The sequence below is a fragment of the Gymnogyps californianus genome, chromosome 23, assembly GCF_018139145.2.
Source record: "Gymnogyps californianus isolate 813 chromosome 23, ASM1813914v2, whole genome shotgun sequence".
In the NCBI taxonomy this organism is placed as follows: domain Eukaryota; kingdom Metazoa; phylum Chordata; class Aves; order Accipitriformes; family Cathartidae; genus Gymnogyps; species Gymnogyps californianus.
Genome location: NC_059493.1, coordinates 3,410,194 through 3,434,918, shown reverse-complemented (window position 1 = coordinate 3,434,918; position 24,725 = coordinate 3,410,194). Strand labels below are relative to the sequence as shown.

The 24,725-nt window shown below is 52.1% G+C and overlaps 2 protein-coding genes across 3 annotated transcripts in view; one reads left to right on the top strand and one right to left on the bottom strand.

Moving 5' to 3' along the window:
• Positions 1-15,684, bottom strand: part of XPO7 (exportin 7) — a 48,945-nt gene extending 33,261 nt beyond the window's left edge. For both annotated transcript variants that reach the window (XM_050910069.1, XM_050910070.1), the window contains exon 1: positions 15,644-15,684. In XM_050910069.1, coding sequence (XP_050766026.1) covers positions 15,644-15,661 — 18 coding nt within the window. In that variant the 5' untranslated portion in view covers positions 15,662-15,684. The remainder of the gene's footprint in view (positions 1-15,643) is intronic.
• Positions 15,685-17,337: 1,653 nt separating this feature from the next.
• Positions 17,338-20,828, top strand: DOK2 (docking protein 2). Its single transcript, XM_050910336.1, has 5 exons — positions 17,338-17,400; positions 18,663-18,959; positions 19,099-19,207; positions 19,621-19,802; positions 19,874-20,828. The coding sequence occupies exons 1-5, from the start codon at positions 17,338-17,340 to the stop codon at positions 20,774-20,776; spliced, it is 1,554 nt and encodes a 517-aa protein (XP_050766293.1). The 3' UTR covers positions 20,777-20,828.
• The last annotated feature ends 3,897 nt before the right edge of the window (positions 20,829-24,725 follow it).

Sequence of the window (24,725 nt, the reverse complement as noted above, 5' to 3'; positions counted from 1 at the left end):
AGTTTGACATCACCGTGCATTAACTCTTCGAGAAGCTCAGGAATGGGGTTTCCCTACAGCCAGCTTTCTTCACACCTCTGAGAAACACTAACTCCCTGCGACTGTTTGGGACTCGGTGGCAATAACCATGGCTCCTTTTGTGTGACACTTGCCATGACAAAACACCCTTGTTTGTGCACAGTGCGTGATCCGTGCCAGCCTTCTTGCAGATTACAGTTAGTTAACTCCCTCGGAGCCAGAGGAAACACACGACCTCTGGGACTCAAACAAAACAACTCCAAAAAGCCAAACACACCAACCAAATAGCCCGTCTGCTGCCCAAGAGATACGGCACACAAGGGCACCGTTAAATGCCCCATTAATGACACTGTGGTCATTAAAGCACAGTTTTCCTGTGGGGGGAAAAAAAAAAATCAAACACATGGAAAAGCTAGTCCAAATTATCCAGGACTGTGAATCCAGCAACTCAATGGGGAATAGAAGTGCACTCTATTCACGTTAGATTAAGCCAAGCATCCACATCAGGTTTTAAACATATTTTTAATATCTCATCTCTTATTGCGCAGTGTCAGTTGTCCCGAGTGTCCCTGTCCAGACAATCCTCAAGTTAAAGTTCACTCAATACTTCTTCCTCATGGTATCCCCAGATATGCAGCTGCAGAGGCAGCTGCGGGACGGAGAGTATTTTGAAGTACAGTACCAAAGCCTACAAGGGCAACTCAAAGGGAAAGCTGACGTCCCAACTTGGGAGTTTTCATCCATTATTTCAAGTTTGTGAATGGTCATTTTATTTTTTAATTCAATGTGCTCAAATATCCGAAAAAAAACATTTGTGGTAAGCTGTAATCCAACCAAATACATTTCTCTGATGAAAAACCTTCAGGAATAATTTTTAGGGTTGTCTCACCAATAAATTTCTTTTCTCCTCTTGTGCCCTAACTCGATTATCTCTCACACAGACAGGCAGAGCAGTTGAGCTGCCCTGGCACTGCATTCCAGGTTTGCAACGTTAAGTTTCCAGTACATTTTAACATTGCCACTATGACGATGGCGGAGTTCCCTTCCTCTCTGCCGACGGGGCAGAAATCAGGCTAGCCTTACTCCATCACCCAGCTTCGAAGGTCAGAGATGTTCGGGCATTAGGGGTAGCAAGTAGGTGGGGATTATTTCACTACAGACACCAGGCAATACCTACTCTTTCAACCAAAATAAAAAAAATTCCATATAGTGTAACGATCATGCAGGGCAAGAGCTCTGCATGTTCTAGATAAGGACTAAAGCATGAGACAGCAGAGTATTTGAAACAGGGAGACACTCTGGCATCCCGCTAGTGCTGCACGTGTGGGCTGTGTTACAGGATGGAAAGGTATGTGGCTGGTGAGCCCAGAAGAAAAACAGCACTAAAGGCACAATTACAACTAACCAAAACTTGTGTTCATCGCTCCTTTGAGAAGGAACAGCTCCAAAAACTCGTTGTAAAAAGAAACCAGTCCTCTGCACCGAGGGAAGGCAAGGAGGCGTCGATGGGGGCTCAGGGTGGCAGGGGAGCTGACGGGGACTCTGCAGCCGTGGGGCAGCGGTTGGGATGGCATTTTTAGGAGGAGAACTGCTGAGTCATGGGAGACAGCCCCAAGTGTCAAACACCCCCTCCCATGCCGGCTCCCAGCCTTCCGAATCGCTCTTATCTGCTCCTCACATGACGGCACTGAAATCCCAGGATTTTTCTACAGTTGCACGTACCATATTCTATTAACACATACTAGTACACCCGAAGTACTTTATGCAGTAACAAAAACACCCCCACGTGGTCCAATTTCTCTCATACGTTGCACTACAAAGGCTAAATGACAACTTGAAACACCGGTCATCTCCCAGCTAGGAGTATGTGTCTTAAATGCACACTGAAAAGCCTAAACTGCCACTGAATTTTTCACACAACCACCTCTCGACTCCAAGCTGAGCATAGATAATGATCATTTCACTTTTCCTCCTATGTGCACACACATTTTTTCCCCTCCGAAGCCAAGACCCAAACAATGCCTATGCTTTTCCCTCCAATAAAGTGTGGCAATTAATGCCTATTAATGGAAATCTGCATCCTATCTCAGTGTTGTTCTAAATCCAGCTTCCAGGCATGACATCTCATTATGTCACTGTCTATAAGCCTTAGACTTTTTTTTTTTTTGCAAAGAGAAGTTGAATAAGTTTGTATCCCTAGGAAAAAAACAAACAAACAAACCAACCAAAACCAGTATCATATTTTTGATCCATCTCCCCAAACTGAAGTTCAGCCCTACACCGCAAAGCACCGGAGGATAATGTAACACACACTGTGACTGACTCCAAGGCCATTGTTTTGTATGTGGTAGAAGTGTTTTTCAACAAGGGAAAGTATACTTGTCAGAAACTAGCAAACTTGACAAATGATTAGCAAAACTTCCACTCCCCTTCCCCCCCAACAGCGACAAGCTCTGAGGGAAGTTTTGCTGCAGACCAACAACCTACAGAGAGTCGGGGGGCTCCTTTCCACCGGAGCCCTGTACGGGGCAAAGCTCTCTCCATCGCAGGCTGCATAGTCCTCAACAGGAATTGCCAATCCATCAGCCTCATATGAACTTTCCATCATGTTATTGCTTATTTCTTAAATAGTATTAAACATTGAGAAGAAATTAGTTTTCCTCCACATACGGCACCACCTTTGTATGATCTTGGCCTCAGATGCTTGTCCACTGAGAGCAGCTGTGAAGCTCAAAATGTGGAAAAAACCCCCACCAACCTATCAATCTCATTTATACTACAAGCTACAAATAAAACTCGTCACTGTTCAGTGTTTTCCCCATGGTGAAGATAAACAATGTGTGATCATCTTTAAAATGATAAATACTAGAAGGAAAGTAACAGCTACCTAAAAGGAGTCCCCAGGGGATGGCTGTGGAATTGATCTTATATTACACGGTTGCTTAAGCAACGCTCTTTACATCCAAGGGCTGCAACAAGCTCTAGGCAGGTTTAGTTCAATAGAGGTTGACTTCGCCACGCTGACAGTTCCCATTTCAGAAAATTGAGGAAACGCACGCTGTGCTCGGTGTACTCAAGATGGCAGAGCCAGAAAGTAAGCAGGAGCGTACACAGCCAGCCCCGATCGCTCATGAGCAGCAGGCAAGCAATAACCCCATAGATTCAGACACCTAAAATGGAGTATTTGGCTTAACAAGATCAATCCAAACTTTTCTGCTGCCTGGTGGTTCTTATCCTGAAGGATGTGCATTGCTGTAAATCCTCCAGGCACATATTTTTTCCAAGACATTCCTTCCTCCTGCCTTATGGTTACTGACTCCCTGAGCCAGAGATCCTGCAACATGTTTAATACAGTTATTTTTGTCCCAAGCACATTCATCCATTTTAATATCCCCCAACTGATTCCCCCATATGTTATAATCAAAGTCAGACTTTGCAAGCGCCGGGCAGCTGCAGGGCAGGCAATGAGATGTTTATGTCCTTGCTCACTGTGAGCATGCAACAGGCCCCAGAAGTAGTTACCCACGTACCTCCAGGATGTGGCATCACGGCGGTGGGAAGAGACCATCATCCATTTTTCCTTTCCCTCAAACATTTCATGTCTAAGAAATATCGATTTCTATATTTGCCAGGAAACATGCACACCCCTAGCACACACGGTGTTAAAGCGAGTAACACGAGATGCAGCGCACGCTTCTCTAACGCAGCACCTGAAACCTTGCGTTCAGTCCTATGCTGGCACTGGGCACCAGAGCTGCACAGCGCCTGTCAGCTTCTGCTCTTCAAAGCTGTAGACATTAGCTAGCTTTCCTCACTTGCTTGCCGACTTTACAGCAAAACAGGGAGGAAGAAGATGCAGCATGCGGTCAGGGCTCCAAAACACTGTGTTTTAACAAATGCAACCGTGCAATGAAGATGCATCGCAGCAGTCAAAGGGCCCTGGTGTTTTAAGTGACTAAGGCTCAGAGAACGCCTCGGGTCACTTGGTGAATGTCAGGTATTTCATCCAAAAAGAAAAAAAGCTTTTAAGCTGAGCGATGCAACTATTAACTGCCAAGGACCAGGATGATGCATTTCTTAAGTACTCATAGCTGTAAAAATCAAGGTCTCATGGCTCATCGCCCTCATTTGCTAAGAGAATCTGAACAACAAATTGCCCATTTCCATTTACCCTACTAATAACAGAGAAAGCAAACCTACCTACACCCTTCCAGCACATCTCAAAATTATTTATTGCACTAGTATTTTCAGGCATCTCCCTGCATCTCTCGGGGAATCAATAAAGAGCTCTCATTTCTTTCTCAAAGATGAATGGTCTGTAAGCCCAGATGGAACAGGGCTTCCTTCAGGATTCAGCCCTGCCATTTTACTGCGCAACGTTTTAGAGCAACTCCACACACCACCCCACAGAAACACTTCAAATTAACACTTCCCATCACTTCGTACTGACAACATACAACCTTGTATGTTACACAGGGCAGCTTCTATCCCAAAAAGCTTAAAGAGCAAGAACGTGATACTGTTAGTGGGTGGTGAAACCGCTGAGAAACTCTTCAATATTCTAGTTGGGTGCAAATAAATACTAGTGCATAATTTTATCAAGGCTCAGCTCTATAAGGACAGCCATTTGTTTAGCTATCTGCTAAGAAATGAGAGAAAAGACAAGGTAATGTTTGGCTTTCTAACACAGGACATGTCTTAAGTGAGCGGTCCTGAAGCTAATTATACCTCGGAGGCCAGTGTAGAACAGATGGAGGGCTAAAATCTCCAAAAGAAACCTCTGCACTTCTGCATCATCAGGACTTCCAGATGCTAGCAGAAACCATGTGCATATACCAACAGCCACAAAATAAATTAAGAGGTTTGACAATGCATCAGATTTTTTTTTTTTTTTTTTTTTAAGGAAAGAAACAGATGCAGTGAAAATGAGAATCATCCCTGCTTTCAGTGCCGGCCAGCTGGAAGTATTTATTTCACCTTGACCGTGTTCTGGGTTTGCACTTTTTTCATGCAGTACCAAGTCTGATATCATGCACAACTCAAACTGCTAATTGGAAGGTCTGACTTCCATGGAAAAATGGCCACGTACCTATTATCTTCTCTGAACACTACATGTAATTGTGCAGCATTACTCACCTGAATGCATAATTCAGTTAGAAGAGGAGGTTTGTTATAGAACAAACGGGAAAAGTGAAACAACAACAGAGATACAATGGCCCAAGGCAGCCAGCTTCTGGACTCGACAGGGATTAGACCATCAGTGGAGGAAAAAGTGGGCAGGCTGGGAAGACGCGCACAGCTGTAAACTATGGCAACTCCTTCTTGTATGGGAAATCTGCCAGCCATACCTGAGGAAAGGTGAAGTTGAAAGCATCGACTTGTCTTATTTAAAAAAAAAATTTAAAAAACCCCCCAACCTTTAAAAGTTAGCTAATTTCTGCAACAATAAATCACATCCTGCTTTGAAGAAACTGCCTCTATACCATGACAGATTTCTACTAAACTTAAGACAACCACTCCTGAGTTCAATCCCCGCTGATGCTGTTGAAGCAGTAATGAGACACCTTTGGCGATGTAATACCTAGGAATGGATGAATTACTGAATTCTACCCCAAGAAAGGCCTGTCTACCAGTGGGAGGACTCAGCAGGGCCCTAGGCAAGGACAGCAGCACAACTGGCCTGGTAACTGCAGCAAGCAGGTGCTCCTCCACTTTTGAGAATAAAAAAGGAGAGGCTGGAGCAGCACCAACACCTTTGCTACAACAATGGGAGAATGAGTCAGTCCTGTTTTTCTTTACCTTTTAATTTATATGCCACAGCTACTATACTGCTTCAGCAATCGTACACTTCCAACCTCTCTTTTTCAGACCTGAACGTTCCTTGTGCATCTGAGGGCTTTTCATTTGGCAAAGGTTGGCCATTTCCTAACGAGCAGCAACCAGGAAATTAGGAAACTGCAAGCACAACACACACACAGGACCAACACAGTGCTGGATACACGGAGGTGGGAAAGCTGCAACCATTTGGATGAGCTAAACCTCTCAAAATTTCTTCTACCTGTTGATAACAGCTACAGAACATTTTATAAAGAGAAAGGAGTCCTGCCATGCAAATCAGCATTCCCCATTTCAGTAACGTGGGCACACAGTCCGAGCAGGTACCAAAGTCGCTGCATTTCCTGCAGCAGACAGAAATGTTTTTCATATTATTAGGAGTAACTCTACAGTCTGGATACCTCTAGGTGTGAATACAGTCCTAGAGAACAAACAGAATTGGACTTTGGGTATCTAGTCTGAAAGACACCTCTGACACCTTAGACGGTTATTTTGGAAGGAGACAGCCTATGTTTTGTGTCTCAAAACTAGAAAAATCAGGCAACAGGCACCACAGTTCTTTGCCCGTGCAGGTCTATAAGGTACGGACAGATTCAAAGCACTGCCACCACATGATGTGAGCTGGAGCAATGGAACAATGCTCTTCTCTAAATGGTACTGTAAGCATTGGGGGGGATTATTTTTGATTTGTTTAGATAGCAGGATAACCCCTACGGAACGCCACTTTGGAGCACCACACAAAACCCGGTAACACACCTTCTATTCTTCTGACAGTTTTAACTGAGTAATATTTTTTCCTTGAACTCTAGGAAGAACAGCTCATTTACAAAATGATCTGAATGAACTGAAAATTGCTTCTGAGGTCACAGATCCCCCTGCTTGCTTTGCATTTGGTTCAGAGGAGGAAAGAGTCCTCCTCTTAAAAAAAAAAAAAAAAGTCTTCAGCATTGCCTCATCCCACCACATTCAGGACACAGAACAGAAGGTAAGGAGTCTCATGGCAGATATCAGAGCCTAGGGAGAAAAACTAAGGCAACTGCACTACTGGGTAAGCTAGCTGCAGTGAAGCAAGCTGTCTTTTAAATTTCTGGGTCTCATCTTCTCTATCAGAGACAACAGACAACTTTCAGGGCACTAACTTTGCAGAACAAGCCCCCTTCGGGGGCAACAGTCAATACCACACATTGAGGCGCTGCGAGCAGTAAGCGTTTTACCCAAATGGGAATCAACTACCAAAAAACCCCAACAACTCAAAACCAAGCCCCACACACTGACAGGTCCGCACTAGGCATATAGCATGTGAATTTGTTTAAGCTGTGCTCTGAGATGATGGTTCAGGAGAAAACAGAAGTCTTCTAAATACTCTGGAGGCACTCTGATCATATGAAATACTAAAGCTACTACAGGACTGCTCAAATTCACCATTCAGAAACAGCAAAATAATCCAAGCACTGCAAATCACCTTCAACTTACTGGTTAAACTAGTGTCGGCTACAGACATTATCAAGTGCTAGAAGGGAAACAACAGAATTAGTATTTTCCAATACAATGTCCTTGGACTACAACTCCTGTAATCACTGTGTTCACAAACACTCTGAACTGGTGATACAAGGGCACAGAGTTTTCAAACAGGAATACCACCAAAACACTTAGATGATACAGTAATAACACCCCTGTCCAATGGGAATATAGGAAACAGAATAATTAAGTCAAAATGATGGGCTGTGGAGTAAGCCACGTAAAAGGTGTGTTCAAGAACCATACATTACAGAAAATGCCACTGCAGGACAGACATAAATCCTCTGCAGATCTAGAGTTGTGAGTCCACAGGGTATATGGATGCAGAGCTCATTTTACTGGCAATAGATAAAAAGGATCGAAAGGACTTAAAGATGATCCTGAAGTGGAGGTGTTTAGCAGAAAAATGGAGGCTACTTCTTTTATAAACTGATCTTACAAAACAAGAAAACACATAGTCTGCTGGTAATCCTGCTGCAAGATAAAGTGACTGAGTAATACATTTCTCAACTAAGAAAAATCTTTCTGATGATCTTACCTAATCAGTGATCAGATTTGTTCGACATTAGGTAGACAAACTGGAGCAAGAAGGCTTGCATGAGCTGCAGAAAACAGTATGTCAGCTGGGACAGGAATTCTGACCCTTTCCTTGCAATAGCAGGAGTCTTCACTGCTGAGACCACAAAGGCTAAAAGATGTTAAAACGTTCAGATTTCTAGATCACCTGCTTTTGTGGATTTGACTCCTCAGCCCCATCAGATTCAGTTCAAGTTAAACAGCTGAGGATCGCTCTCTCCCTCCCAATATATTCTCCCATCTCAAGAGACATGACTCCAGAGCTACAAAGAAACTTGGACGAGAGCAGGTTAAAGCCTGTTCTCCATTGCTGAGTTACAAGGCCAGAGCCCATTTCAGCTATAAACAGAGATATTATGTTAATGAGCAGCACAGAAACATCCATGAAATGCTTCACAACCTTTGTGCCTTATACACCATTTTAAAATCCCTAGAACAACATTATTTTAAATCCTACAATTAGAAGGAAGAAGGCAATCATTAGTGTTAGACAGTCCAGCCCCTTCAGATTTCTCCACGGCTGCCCAGTGGCTGTAAGGGTGGCAAAGTACCAAGTCACCTCGCACTGGTGAGCCACGACCGTAAGGAAGGCAGCAACAGCAATGGTGCTCATCAGTCAACACAATCTGAGACAAGTACGGGTGCTGTGCCAACCAGGCATGGAATAAAAACAATACAAGTTAAATAAAAAACAGAAAAGAAAGCAATTGCTACCGATCCTACCTTCACTTCCTGCTGCCTGGCTACACAGACACATACACGTGATAGATTTGCTTTCTGACCTGCCAAAGTGGGAAAGAAATCTTTCTTCACAAGAAAAAAGAAAAGAAATCTCCTTTTACAGAATTCATCCAGTAACCAGAAGTTCCCCATTACAAGAAATCAAATTAAGATACTATTCAAACTAGCAAAGTACTCAGCTGAAACAGGCAGGTAAGGACACAATTTGCCTGTCTGATTCTTGTCAATACCTTCTTGTTTGATTTTCTTGTTCTTGTGTTACTAATAAATTATACAAGAATACTGAACAACATGTTAATAACAGAACTGTAAATTTTAATTTAAAAAGTTCAGCTAGAAACCCACAATTACACTTTAAACTACCAAAATGCTGCGAGCAGAAAGAAGTGCTCTTACACTAAATACGCAGTTTGAATGATCTCAAACAAGGGAAAAGGGGAGAAGGCAGTCTGTTAAAAGATGAAACATGTTTTTCTCTTCTAGTGCTAAAACATAACTTTTTAGTCTTGAGCTGCGTGTTGATTTACATGCAAGACTCGTACCAGGTAAGTCCTGGTAAGCCAGACGGCCCCGCAAGCACACAGTGTAATGTTTAACCAGCCCTCCTGCTCCAGGTACTGCGGCATGATACACGACGCGGCACGCAGGGATGTCCTGGCACGGTGCTCTCCTCTGCCCACCTGCAGCGTGGGCAACTTTGCAGAAGACACAGCCCAGAGCAGCTATAAACAACAGGAGAACACATTACACAGTGCAATCACTGGCCAATTGCACCCAAAAATAGTTTAAATTGTCAAAGAGCCACTAAAAAATACTTCTTGTTCACGGCACTCAACTGCAGCACGTTATTTTTCTGAAGCACAGCACATTTTTTAGCCTGGAGAATTACTTCTGATTTCCAGAGCAGGACAAAAGGCAAGGGGAAAAGGAAGACAAGGATCAGACTATCAAAGCACATTTATAATGGAGATCTTACATCACCCAATATTCAAAGTATGCTACCAGTAAGATGTCAAGCACCAGAGCGTAAAGCTGATGTTTTATCCTGACCACACCAGGGCAACGAGCTTCCCACTGGCAAACCATTACCGGAGTTAGCAGGGAGCATGAATAAACTTCACATGTTGTCCTCAATGAGAAACAAAAGCAAAAATGTCAAGCTTCTGCTGAGATATTTTCTGGGTGGTTTAGCAACTGTCCTCCAACAGTACCTTATACTAGTTTGTCAGAACTAATACATACTAAAAATAACCAACAAGACCACCACCATCGTCAACAAGTGCATGCATGAGGCCACACCAACCATCAATTCAGTGAGTGACTGATCCTTATGGTCTGGTCTCACTTCGAAGCTGTAAGAAGCATTTAATTAAAACTCTTCCCTCTAAGAAGGTCTAACTCCTATATTCCTTGCACAATCAAGAACAGGGAGAACCCAAAGCAAGCCAGAAAGGACCTACCACCCGCTAATTGCCCAATCAGCGGGCTCTGACTTAAGGCTATCGGAGATAGGAAGGCTGTGAGCAACACGTTATCATGTTAACACCTCGGTGTGTTTGACTTCTACATTTTCAGAGGTTACACCAACCAGGCTTGACTGGAAAACTAAAAAAATTTTTCAGGTGGTCTTTTCCCAGACTGCAAACCCACCCTCGAGAAAAAGCCAGCTGTGCCAAAGCTAGATAAGCAAAGAAATAACAAAACCCTTCTTGCAAATCAAAGCTGAAGATGCGCAGAGAGCGTCGCAGGGGCCAGGCTGTACCAGCATGGCTGTTGCACAAAAGGCCAGAGATGCACCAGCATAATTATGTTGGGAAAAATGAGAGTGACCTCAGACACAGATAACACTGGTTACTCTTACAAAAAAACCTAGATTCTTGCAACTAAGCTAAACAACCGTACCACCGGAAAAGGATCACAAACTATTCATAAATGCCTTCTCGAAACCACAGCTTAGAAGCAGGAAGACAAAAATTACATTTTTGCTGGCAATTTTAAGTAGTAAAAATGTAACTTCTTGAACTTTGCTTTAGTAGGCCTGAGCCCTATAGACTCATAAAACACCACTGCACTGCCCAAACCCAAGGGCAACGAGACATTAACAGTAATAAAGTTCTTGAGCTACAGAGCATTCAGTGTTCTCCTAAAATGATTAAAATGAACAAATCCTCCTTAATTGTATTAGCGTTGTCTACCCGAGGGAACTTAGCTCGGTCGCTAAAGCAGGGAGAGGAGACCAGCCATCTGACAGCACGCTCACAGCCCCGACCTGGCCGCTCCACTCCTCTCTGCCCTTCTTTTACTGTCATAGCAGGCACCCAGCTCACACCGAACTGAGGTTTGCCTTCCCGCTTTGTGCTACAGAAGTTTTGAGATCTTCAGGTGAACTATTACGGATAGAATTATAACTTAAACACGGAGTAGCTCCAGCCCACTGAATTCAGTGACAAAATCTCCCGCAGGCTTCAATGAGGCCAGGATTTCACCCCGAGCCCGTCTCTCAGCAGGCTGCTAATGAGCATGAATACCCACAATGAAGCCACCACGTTCTCCTTTCCCATCTGGGCTGCTTCAAAACTCCATCGTCTGGAGGAGAGGCACAGCGGGCTGGGGCTGCTGCCGGGAGCTGTGTATTGGACACCTTACCTGCTACCTAAGGGACCTCCAAAGTACACTCCAGATGTCGGCTGGGGAACCAGGAATAAACTGCTGGCCGTGGAGTCCCCAGAGCTGAAAAGGAGCATCCACTTTTACGACATCAAAGTTTGGCTGCCGAGATCTTGAGATATGGAACTGCAACCGTATCCCTCCACCTTCCAGCTGAAATCCAACTCTCAACACCTACCACTGATATTCTGCAACTTTGGTGCTGAGCATCCAAACAGTGCAGTTTAAAAAAGCGCATAACTTTAAAAAAAAGCGCCTAATTTGCAAAAGAAATGCTGCCAGCTCTATTTTTAGTCAAACCAGTGTTTCCACCTCCCCAGGTCCAGAGCATTCCCTTGGGCTATTCTGAGATAAACACAATTCCTTAGTAAGAGCTTTCAGCCAGTCCAATGACACACAGAAGGTAAAAGCTTGAACTAAAACAAACGAAAAAGTATTCTAAGCAATTTGCAGTTGGGCAGCAGGCTACATCGTGACTCTTTTACCAAGCAAGTGCAAGGTTACTGAGATATCAAATGGGAAACACACATCTTAATCTCCAGGGTTTCCTCTGGAGCAAGCCGAATGTTATAGATTTCTAGAGCCAAATTAGATTTTGTGTTTGAGCCAAAACAACATCCTTTAGAATACAGAAACACACAAGAAAAAGAAATTCAGGTCCTATTAGGGATGGAGAAGGAATTGCCCTAGGAAACAGTCTCAAAAAACCAAGTCATGTCCCCCTCAGGACACGAGTACAGCACAAAGGAGCATCCAACACTGGTGAGAAAATCCCCGTGTCCTTCCTCACACTGACATGGTGCGACCCATTTCTGTGAATTACCAACACGTGGTGGATGCGACACGAGAATGCCTAGCTGAACACACTTTTGTATGACTTTTTTTTCCACCGAGTTTCCTCCACAACTGCATTGAGATGAAAGAAGTCACTTCTGTCTGCAGCCCACCCGGTGCATCTGGAGGCCCCAGAACTGAACCTGCACAAACACACAACTGCTCCAAACACGGAAGTTTTCCAGCTTGGAGCAAAGCGCCGTCAGCTCATTTAACAGTTAAAAAGATGGAAAACTCTGTGCCAATCTCTGGGATTTGAAACACCCAGTCCTGAACCTAAAATCAGATAGTGTGGAAGCAAAAAATGGGATGCAATTTCCTTTTTAGATGCCAGATTTCTTACTTTTCTCTTACAAGTAGCCACCTCAGCACCTGTCTTGTTACCTCACACTGGCCCAAATTTCTTTCATTTCAACTTGGAGTCAAGCTGCTGAGAACACAACGTAGAAGTGACAACAATTTTTAATCAGTGCAATGATTTTTTAAATTCAAGACAAATGAAACATTCAATACACAAAGTCACAGAATTCATCATCATCATCCTGCAACAAACATTCTCCCACAGGGCTATTCGCATTCGGTAAGTGCATCCCATGTTAAGGCAGCACCATGGGAAACATCTAAGGGGCCAGGAAAGTGGAAGAAAAACAAAGATGACATAAATCTGTTTCCAACAGGGGGAAAAAAAGGGGGAAGGGGATTCATATTTGCCCACAAAGCTAATTTCAATGACATCCTCACTGCTTTCCTCCTTCTCTACTGTGAGCAAGTTTAAGTGATGCTTACAAGACTTGGAACAGACAGAACTATTAATTCAAAGCAAGGTCATATGAGTTTTTTGAGAAGTGGCAAAGTTGGTGTACAGCAATTTGCTTTAAGACCGCAGGACTTCTTTTCAGCCACACAAAATCATCTGATTCTCTCTGCTCCTGTATCAGTATCACTGCATCCTTTGTTTCCAGACGCTGAACAGTCCCCCCTTGAAGAGCTGCTCAACAGGAAAGCACCACAGCCAGCTTTGACTACGCGATTCCCACCAACAAAACTGGCGGGCTCGCTCACAATTTGCATGTCTATTTTGTAAAGATGAGAACATGAGATTTTCTTTCATTATGGCCTTAAAAGCTTGTCTTTATCCTTACTGTTGCTCTACATTGTAAAGTAAATAACTTCAGCATAGATGTAGTCTATAAATAATGTTTTTGTGCTTCACCACGTATTAGCACATCAGGTACAACTCCAGGAAGTTCCACTGTGAACACGTAACACCCAAACCAAAGCTCTCATGAAGCAGCAGCAAGACATTACTAACCTGCTAAATTCTGCGCAGCTTTTGACAGCCAGTATTTATTTGCAAATCCCTGTTCCTATTAAAACAGGACCAACTCCCACAGCATATGCCATAAAAACAACACTCTCAATTATTCACACTGATAGTCAACATCTCCCCGTGACGCTGGATAACTCAATAACCATTCTGTTAAATGAACATGATGTTTGATAGGGGAGCCTCTGCAACTTCGCTCAAATCTTATGTCCAAAAGACTGGCGTTTCGGGCTATGGAAAGACCTCTCACCAAAAATTTAATCTATTAATAAACCCCCCTGCTTCCTCCAGCCACAAAAATCCAAAATCAGTTTTGAAGGGAACCTCGTGCTCTCCTTTCTGAAGGAAAGCTCCTCAGAGCTACCGCTTAATGCCTTTACCTGGAGCAGGGAGAAGAGATAGACAATAAAAAGCAAACAAACCCCATCCAGTTACAGCACGTAACAATTTTGTTAGCTATATTTGTCCTGTACAGGAACTGCACCAAGCTGCAGGTGCCTTAACCGTATTTGCAAATCAGTTTTCCTCCGAGTGGAACATCTTCCAAGCCTCTGATGTTAAACTTTAACTAACCAAGTTGAACACAGCAATTGCAACCCTGTTCTTACAGCTCAAACTTCCATTTGCTCAATTCAATATTTAACAAAGAAAAGCAGGGTATGGAGCACAGTTTTAAAGCAACAAGAGCAGCTGTTTCACCTGCCTTCAGCGTCAAACCACAGGCTTGCCAGCTAAGTTTTAAAGGTAGGGCTTGACTCACGGCAAACAAATTCAGAGTTTCTTCAATAAATTTAGAGCCTGTGAATTGTTTAATAATGCAGTAATTCCTCTCATCCCCTGAGATTACCCAAGAGACATTTGCCAGCAACCTTGCCAGACAACCCGAGAGCTGCACGGCTCTATTCTGAGTTAATAAACTGCTCACCCTTGTGGTTCACAAGGGTATCATGTGAAGAATATATTTATTTAAAAGTTGCATAGATAATATGTAACTACAAGTGTCATTACAGTTTAGCCAGTCTTTTGGAGACCATGCAAATCCTGTGCAAGTTCAACTACAATATTATGCAAAAAAACCTCACCGTTTCCCCCAGCTGTACCTATTTTTACTTTTTCTGTCAGTGACAGCACTGACGCTTCAGAGGGTTTTCCATCCCACCACGCAAGCCTGGCTCTGTGAAAGCCACTGTCACCTTTGATACGCCTCCCGGCTCCTGTCCGCGACAGCAACACACTTATCCACGCAGGGTTTTGTTTTTAACGGCAATCAAAACAGTTTACCTAAATGCCAAGTCTCCCTCGCAGCTGGAAAATAAAACAAACACGGCTGGGAAAAGCAAGGATGCAAAACCCAAAGCTGGGGCGAGGGACGGCGGCTGCAGGGGCCAGGCTCCCGCAAAGACACCGGGAGAGGGCCGGTAGAGACGGGGCTTTGGCAGCGGCGGGTGCCGGAGCAGAGCCGGTTGTTCGTTTCCAAGGCGGGGGGGGGGGTCCGAGTTTCCTTGCCCCAAATGTTTGCTACCGGCGTTGCTAGAAAACTCCACAGCGGCGGCGGGAGGAGGCAAAGGCCGCTCGGCCGGTAAACACCGGCGGCTGCAGCCGCCCTCCTCCGGTGAAGTCGTCCTCCCGGCGGCCCTTCGCCCCGGGGAGGCCGGGCCGGGCCCGGCGGTGACACACGTCAAAGCCTGGAGCCGTCCGGGGCTCGCCGGCAAACACCGCCCGGGGAGAAGGGAGAGGGGGGGGGGCGGGCGCCGCGCCGCCGGCCCAGCAAGGCCGCTCGCCCCCGCGCCCGCCATGCCAGTGCCCGCGCCCCCCCGCCGCCCGGCCCACACGCGGCGGAGGGCTGGAGCCGCGCTGCCGCGGGGGAATACGGAGAACCACGGCGGCGGCGCACCTCCACCGCGCCGCGGAGCCTGCGGGCCTGCTGCCACCCCCGCCGCACCGGGCCGGGCCGGGCCGGGCCGGGCCTCACCGGGCCTGGCCTCACCGCGCCAGGCCGGGCCGAGCCGAGCCGAGCCTACCCGCGCCGCCGCCGAGGCCCGGCCCCGCGGCAGGCCGGCCGGGCGTGGAGGGGAGGCGCATCCCGCCCGGCCCCACGGGCGGCCCCGCGGCGCGGCCCCCCCTCACCTGCACATGATCCGCCATTTTGCTCCATTCATGCTCCGCTCCCTCCGCCTCCGCCGGGCCCGGCACGCGCCCGCCTCCCCCCCCCCCCCCCACGCCCGCGCGCACGCGCGACGGCCCCCGCCGACCGCCGCGCCTGCGCCGACCGCCCGACCCCGCCCCCGCCGGCGGCGCGCGCAGCGCCACGCCCCCCCGCCCCGCCCCGCTGCGCGCCCGCTGCAGCGCCGGTGACGTCACGACGGCAGCGACGCAGAGGAGGGAGGGGCGGGCTTTGTTGACATGGCGCTTAAAGGGGCCGCGCGCCCGGCGGGCCCCAGCGGCCCCCCGCCCCACCCTGCTTCCAGGGCCCCCAGTGTCTCGAACCAGTGCTCCCAGTGCCTGACAACTGTGTTAGCCGCGCCCCCAGTTCCCTGCACCAGTGGCCCCCAGTAACCCCAGCCAGGGACAAGCCTCGTGCCCCAGCAGCCCCTGCACCAGTGCTTCCAGTGCCCCCAGCACCCAGCCCCAGTGCACCCAATGTCCTGCAACCACGTCCCTGCACCCAGTTCCTTGCACTAGTGGTCTCCAGTTACCCCAGTCCAGCACCAGTGCTCCAGCAGCCCCTGCACCAAGTGCCTCCAGTTACCCCAGCCCCTGCACCAATGCTCCCAGTTACCCCAGCCCCTGCACCAGTGCTCCCAGTTGCCCCAGCTAGGGGCACGCCTCGTGCCTCCACCAGCCCTGGCCCAGTGCCGAGGCGGCAGCCAGGGCTGCATGGTGGTGGCTCAGCCCCAGCGCTGCCGGCCCAGCTCCTGGCCGGGCACCCAGCCCCGGCACCCTTGGGTGCTCCTTTGCAGGGGGGGTGCAGACATGGGGGCCTCTCCTGGCCTGAGGGTGAAGCTTGAGGTGCCCGTGGGTGCCCAGCGCTGCCGGGTCCCCATGCACCGAGGGCTGGGGTGCTCCGGGTCCCCCCCACGGCTGCACCCCACAGTGCTCCACCAGCCCAGCTCCCCATCCAGCCCCTGCCATCTCCATCCCTGTCCCCGTCCCTGTCCCTGTCCCCGTCCCCGTCCCCGTCCCCGTCCCCGGGCACCAAACAACGCCCCGGTGCTGCCCGCAGCCTCAAACCTCTTCCTCCCTCCTCCGCATCGAGCCGTCGCCTTCCCCAGCTCGCCCCCTCCCTGCCTTCCCAGCTGCATCATGGCCAGTTTGGGGGCTGGGGGCTGCGCTGCCCTTACTGGGAGCACTGGGTCGGGCTGGGATGCCTGGAAATGGGCAGATCGACAGAGCTGGGGGGTCGTTATCCCAACGGGGCAGCCCTCAGAACTGCCTCTAGACCCATTTCACAGATGGGGAAACTGAGGCACGGCCGGGGGCTGCCCGTGGCGGGGCTGCCCGGTGCCCGGCGATGCTGTGGGCATGCGGCAGCCGGCATCACAGGTCGGGGTGGGCGTGCGGCCGGCTCTGCCGCGGCTGTGCCGCCGGTTGCCCTTTATGGTAAGCTCACAGGCACAGGAAGCCGGAGCTCATACCACGCGAGCGTAGGAAACAGAAGAACCCGACCGCACGTCACATGCTGAGACGGCACGACCCGGCACGACGGCAGCGCTGCGGCGGGACAGGGGTGTGCGGCCGGGCCGGGACTCCCCCGGAGCTGTGGGATAGGGGGGGACGGCGGCGGAGGAGCGGCACAGGAGGATGCTGGTGGCTGGAGGAGGATGGAGGAGGCGGTGGTGAAGCAGGGTGTGCTCTGCCTCCAGCTGCAGCAGACCTTCGGGAAGGTGAGAAGGTGGCGGGGGGGCTCGGTCCCCGGGGAAGAGCCACGGGGGGCTCGGCTAAGCTGGACATGGGGGTACAGGCGGGTTGCATCCGAAGGGAACGCGATGTTGGCTCCCCAACCGTCCTTCGGCTCTCCACCAGCACGTCGGGCCAGTTGGGACGGGCAGGGGAATGGAAGGCGCTGGGGACACATTGCAAAGAGAAACCCGCCTCAGCTGGACCCCCCGCCCCCGGCAGAGGCTCTGCAAAGCGGGCCAGAGCTGTGGCATAAACTGATGCAACCCCCAGAGCCGTGCTGCTCCAGTGGCTGATAATAGCCCGGGTTTGGCAACGGCTCCCGCCGGCACCGCTCTTGTGCAAGAAAGGGAAGGAGCAGCCTGGGTGTCTCCGGCTCCGTGCCCGGGGCAGAAGGCAAAGCCAAGACTTTCTCCCCATGAACAACCTCTGCAGGGGTTCAAAATGCCACGGGCAGGGCGGGTGCGAGGCAGGGCAGGGCAGGGCAGAGCAGGCAGGGCAGAGCAGGCAGGGCGGCAGGCAGAGCATCGCCTTCCTGCAGCGAAGCAGCTGCCGCCACGCACGATGCCTGCGACGGCGGAGGACGGGGCAGAAGCCACCCCTGCGGCGGGTTCCAGAAACGCGCCCCGGCAAAAGGGTGCCATGTTTTGGCAAAACCTGCCGGGCCCGGCGGTTCCCCGGTGCGGGGAGCTGCCGTGGAGGATGCTCTGACTTCGGTGCAAGACTTCCTCTCCCGCCACTTCCCCTCTGCCGCCGCCGGAGCCGGTGCCTCCCACGCATGGTGTGCCGTGAATTGCTGCCTCCTCAGACGGCGAGGCAGGAATCGTTTAAAAGTCGGTGTTTTCAGGGAAGATGGAGCAAACGAGGGGCTGAAAGTCCTTCAGCAGCGGGGGGCCGTCGGCACAGCTTTTGGGTGCCGCAGGGTTAGGGGCAGGCGTGGGACGGATCCCGGTGCCGGGTGAGGCTGGGATGCTGTCGGTGCCTTTCCCAGCTAGGAAAGTCTTGCTGCAGGCTGCCGGCTGGGTGTCGGGGATGTTTTTCCCCACGCCGCCCAGTTTATTCACCCCCAGCTTTGGCCAGCCCGCCTGGGTGAGGGTGTGAGACCCTGCCCGGACCCTGGAGAGGTTTGCACCGATGTCCTGCCCTGGGCTCATGCATGATCCCAAGGGGATGACAACTCCTGGAAGGGTGAAAGCAGAGCTGGCCGATGCTGGGCTTTCGATCCTCTCGCTGCTTCTCCCTATGGCAGAAATGGAGGAAGTTCTGGGGCGTCTTGTACCGGGAAAGCTCCTGCTCCACCGCCCGCCTGGAGCTCTTCGAGGGCTCGGCACCTCCAGCCGCCGAGAAGCTGCGGAAAGGCGAGGGCAGCAAGCGGCTGGTCAAGCTGAGCGACTGCGTGCACGTGGCGGAGGCGAGCGGCGATACCGGCTGCCCCAAGGAGACTGTCCCCTTCCTGCTGGAGACCACCGACAAGCGGTACCTCCTGGCCGCTGACGGCACCGAGGCGGCCGACTGGATCCAGAAGCTGTGCGAGCTGGCCTTCCCGGTACGCACCCGACAGGGATAACAAGGGCACGGGATACAACGGGATCCACGCAGGGGAATCTGAGGGGTTTGCTGCGATGGGGCGGGCTGGGGGCATACCGTGCACTGCTCTCGCTCACCCGCTGCTCTTTCCTGGGCAGAGGAGCAGGGAGGAGCAGGCAGCAGGCAAGGATGGCCAGCAGAGCTTGCTGGGCACCGACAGCGGGTTCTCCATGGAGGAAAACTCCCTCTACAGCTCCCGAGGCAAAGGTAGGCAGCGGGAGGCGGGGAAGGTGCAGTGGAGCTGGGTTTGCTTGCGCAGGAGGCAGCGCGTGTCCCGCAGCGTCTCATCACCCTCCCCTTCCCGAGGCGCCTCGGCCGGTTTTGCACCACGGAGCAGACCCCGCCGCAGCTACGTGCAGGCAGCATGGTGGAAAATCTCCCAAAATAGCTTCTTCCTGCTCCGCGGTTTGGCAGGGCTGGGTTTCGCTGCGTTATCAGGCGGCTCCCGTGTGGCCGGAGCCCTCGAGCCCTTATCGGCCGGACACTGCTTCCCCACCGCCCCGGCTGCGGGGAGTCATGAGCCCCACGGCACCTCTCTGGGGTGAGAGATGCAACTCTGCTCTTGCAGCAAGGAGCTCTGCTCCTTGCATGTGTTAAATGCCGCCCTTCTCCGTCCCCAGGTGGCTTGGAGCAGGCGTTCGAGGTGACGGTGAGGGCCACCGAGTCCTCTGAGCGCTGCCGGCTCTGGGGTAGGTGCATCCTGCAAGCCGGAGAGGAGGCGCTGGAGCTGCAGGATTTCCAGACCTTGGAGATCCTCTACAGCTGGCCCTACCGCTTCCTGCGGCGCTTCGGGCGGGATAAGGTAAGCGGGATCCGGGAAGGGTGGGCTGGCAGTGGGACGCAGCACGGGGACCTGATCCTCTCCCTCCCCAGGTGACCTTCTCCTTTGAGGCCGGCCGGCGCTGCGCATCTGGAGAAGGCAACTTTGAGTTTGAGACCAGGCAAGGCAACGAGATCTTCCAGGCGATCGAGTCAGCCATCAACGTGCATCGGGGTCGGGGGGCCGAGGAGCCGCGGCGGGGTGGCCCCGGGGACGATGCCTCCCGGCCGCTCGGCCACGCCAAGATGCCCAGCTGGGGACAGGGACACGAGGAGCCCGGCAGCACCAAGTGCCCCTCGCTGGAGCCCACCTGGGAGGGGAAGGTGCCAAAAGGCAAGCTGCCGATGCCCCCCAGCAGCTGCTCCGGGGCTGGGGAGCTGTCGGGCGCCTTCCTGCCCTCCCGTGGTGCCGATGGCCCCTACACCGAGCCCTGCAACTCCCTCCGCCGGGGGAACCCCCCGGTGCTGGAGAAGGGCCGGAGGCAGGATGCTCCGGCCAAGGCGGCCGCCGAATCCGAGTATGCCATCCCCTTTGACACCATCGCCAAGACCTTCGTGGCTCGCCAGTTCGGCAGCCTGGTCCATTACCCCGAGGAGGTCCCCGACCCCTTCTATGACAGCATCAGGGAGACGAGGGGGCAAGTGGGCAAGCAGCCCCCGCTGCGCCCCACCGCCGCCAAACCCGACCACATCTACGACGAGCCCGAGGGTCTGTCCACCCACACCGTCTACGATGAGCCCGAGGAGGTGAAGGGGGAGGCGTGGAGGCTGCAGGCAGCCCCGGAGAAGCCCGCCGGGCACGAGTACCCCTACAACCCGCAGCGGGATGACTACGCGGTGCCCAAGAGACCCGTCCCTCTCCGGCAGCCCTTCCTGCTGCAGGGCAAGGAGTGGCTGGGGGACACCGAGTACGACAATGTGGCCCTCAAGTTTGCAAAGAGGAGGAACCTGCAGTGAGCGGGACGGGGAAGGAGAGGAGGAGAGGACCCCCCTCCCCGTCCAGCGGATGGCGGCCCCCCCACAGCCCGTCCCCTTCCCCAGCAGAGCTGAGACCCCCCCCCCCCCCCTCCCCAGCTCAGCGCACCCCTCCGCCCGAGCATCCCTCCGGAGCGGCGGGGCACATCTGGCCAGCTGCGGGGCCGGCAGCCGGGATGCGCCCGCTGGAGGGCAGTGTGCGCCCGCCGTACGGGCAGGGCAGGCAGCGGCCGGGCAGGGGTGCCCCCCGCAAGCCCCTCCACTCGCATCCCGCAGCCTTGGGGCCAGCATCGTGCACCCTGCTCCTGCGGACCGGACCCCAAGCTCCCCGCTCCTCGTCCGGTCAAACCTCGGGAACCCCAGCTCTGCATGCCATGGAACCCCCCCCCTACATCCCCAGGGATGCATGTCCCACACCGTGAAGGCAGCAGGACGGTGCACAGCCCCGGGATGCTCAGCCCGTGCTGGCTGGTGATGCGCACCCCCGGGGATGCACGTCCCGTACCGTGAATGCAGCCGGACGATGCACAGCCCCAGGATGCTCAGCCCACGCCGGCTGGCGATGCGCACCCCCGGGGAAGCACACCCCACACCTCGAAGGCAACCGGACAATGCACAGCTCACCCAGCAAACACACCCTGCCTGCAGATTTCTGTTCACTCGCACCCATCTTCGCCCGCTCAGCCCTTGCCGAGACGGCACCGTGGCCACACGCAGCCCCCAGCCCCCCCGGGACGTGCCTGCTCTCGGCCCCCGCCAGCAGCCAGCGTCGCGGCCAGGGCTGGGCACCGTGCCTGTCCGAAGGTCACGCCACATCCTCGCTCAGCAAGAACAGCGGCATAAATTTCTACTGTCTCAGCCACGTTTTTATTTTTAATTTTTTTTAATAAAACCACGTTCTAGCGCCTCTGAATTATAGATGAAATACTCAGCTTTATTGTCCTGGGGATTTTAGTGGCTGGGTCCTCTCCTCCCAGTACAGTGAGACCAGTACGCGGCCTGACACAGCCTGACTTGTTCTGGGTCAGCCTGCTCCTCCTCCTCCTCCTCCTCCTCCTCCCAGCCACCTCCAGCCCTGCACAGCCCTTGCTAGGAGACATCCAGCCCCTCAGCCGGGCACAGTGAGAGGCACTGGCCCCGATTCCCCATCAGCTGATGGTCCCTCAGCACAGAAAGGTCTCCCAGGGCTGCCCCAGGCTCTGTTGGTGCCCATCACCCTGCACAGGCCATCTCCGGTGCACACCGGCTCCATCGCCGCGACGGAGGGACCTCGGGAGCCGCTGCCGGTCCCCCACCGCCCCGGCAGGTCTGCCTCTGAAGGCAAAGAAAAGGCATGAATTATTTATAATCTCTTTCAATCAAATAAATGCTTAGGTGCTTGAGTTAATTTCCTGGATCCTGAAAATCCAAAGTGCAGACTTTTAATAAGGCAAATTAAGTGCTTTATATATTACACTGATTAAAGCTCCGTATCAATCTATCTATCACACGCTGAATTGAAGGGGCCGGGAAACAAACAGGTCCCCGGCAGCCGTGCTCCCCCGGTGCAGGCAGCGGTGGGCTCTGCTGCCCACCCTGGCTGGGATCACGCAGGGCACAGGGATGCTCCCTGTGCAGAAACACCTAAAATTGGTCAAAAAAAAAGAAAAAACCAAGTCTTTAGCAGGTTTTTCCAGTGAGTGAACATTGGACCAAGGAAGAGCATGGAGCAAGGCAGATCTTGCCGTGCCCTGGGACCTGCTGGCTGGCACGGGCAGAGATTTAGGATGCAGCAGGGTGCACTGAGGGACGGGAGATGCTCCATAGCCCATGGCTCCCCGTCCTTTCCTGGGTCTGTTCCTACGGCAGCGAGGGATGATCCCCGTCCGTGACAGGGCTGGTTCCCATCTCCAGACCCCGGGCAACCCAGGCATGGCCGGGAGCATCCAGCAGCACCACTGGCTTGGTTAGCTGGAGCAATGAGGACTCTTGACGGCACAATGTCGTTCACTGGGAATCAATTGCTTAAGCATGTGCTATTATTAATTAGTGCTCATTATGGTGGTTATTTATTATTAATCAGTGTTAACACAGTCCTCTCTCCTCGCCGTCCTCCAGCCCGGCTCCCTGCTGCAATCCCCGCTCCTTCCAGCCGTCTCCACCACTATTTTTCTTCATTAACCGAAGAAATGGAAACACCTTCCGGACTTCGCTTAAAGATCCTACGGGTCTAACGAGATTTGTACCGTGCCAGTCAGGCTAACAAGGGAGTCGCTGCGAATGGCACTAATCAAATTTCACAGAGGCAGCAGCACGGGCCAGGCGAAGCGCCGGGGGTTTTGCTGCCTGAGTAAATTGCTCATGGCATCCCCTGCCTGCCCTGTCTGCATGGATGGGGCTTTAGGGTGGGAAAGGGGACCTGTCCTGGAATTTTGAGTCCAGGTAAGGAGGATTCAAAGGCTGGAAAAGCCCTCGGCGGGGCTCAGCGAGGGGCTGGGCTGAGAAAACAAAATCGATGGCAGAGAGGGGAGGAAGAGATTACAGCGCAAAGCCCCAGACAAATGGAAAGCGCTTTAATCTGATTAGGGAGTTATTGTCATTATTGTATTATGCTGATTATAAATCATTTAGGAGCACAGCTAATCAAAACAGAGATTTGTTCAGAGCTTTAAGGGTCGCTACCTCCAGCAAACACCCCTGCCCCTCTCCCCTGCCTCCCTCCAGGACCGGGGCGTCCTGGGGCGAGGGGCACGGACCAGGGATGCAGCCCCTGCAGAGAAAGCAGGGAGGATCCCGAGGGAAGGCTGGGCTGGCAAGGCTTGGAGGGGCAGAGCGAGGAAAGAGGGGTACGGGCATCTCCGGGATGGAGAGGATGGGGAAATCAAGAAGGAGCGAGCTCGCCAAGCAGCTGGGGTGGGGATGCTGCCCATGGCCAGGAGACGATGCTCCTAGGGCCGGGCATACCAGGATCATTTTTCCCCCCAGCTCTGTGCACCTTGTCAAGGCAGCTCCTTTTTTCATTAATGTCTCCTCGGATTAGAGATGTGCTCATTTTGCAGCGCGCTCGCCGCTCGGCGGCCGAATCCCAGGCGCCACGGTGCAGCTGCAAACTGCATTAGCGTCTCGCCAAGGAGGCCCTAATACTATTAGGAGGGAGGCATTATAGGTGCTAAATGACAAGCCCCTAATCAGCCCCAGGATTTATGTCAATCACGTTCCCTGCGCAGGGCGGAGCAGGGCCCTTCATTCAGAAAAATTGCCTAATTGGGAGGGTCTGGATTCTCTTCGCCTGTCTCGTTTCTGGAGCTCTGGGGCTCCCGGCTGCCTTCTCGGGATGGGGAATAAAGGAAGCTGATGACAAGGTGCAGGATGAGGAGCAGGGAGGTGGTGACTGTGGCCACGGTTTGGAGCTACGGCCAACTCCTAACTCCATCCAGCCTGCTTTTTCTTTCCTTTTCAGTCGCTCGAGAAGTGCAGGACCGGTCATTGCTGGGATTTTGCAGCGGTTGCATCAGTCCAGACTCTGCTGAGGACTGTACAGGAAAATAGGTGGGAAAAAGGAGGCTGTTTTTCCATTTGTCCACCCCTGCATGGGTGCCCTTAAAGAGCTGGGCTGCCTTCCTGCCCTTGGCTTCAGCAAAATTAATTGGCAATTACCAGAAGTCCATAAAAACCAGCCTTTCTTGGGGAAGGAAGCTGTAAAAGCTGTGTGTCCGCAGATGTATTTCCTTCACTCCACATTGATCCCGTGGCCTCTGCTGGCCACAGCTCAGCTGTGGGGCGATGTGCTCGGCCCCCGCAGACCCACCCGCATCGATCCCGGGGACCTCGGCCAGCCCGCACCCCCTTGCAGCCAGGAGCATCACTGGCCCCCCTGCTAGCGCTGGGTGCAAATTCCCGGGCTGGTGCCAGCCCGTAGCAGGGTCACTTGTCCTCCCTCTCCTTCCCACCC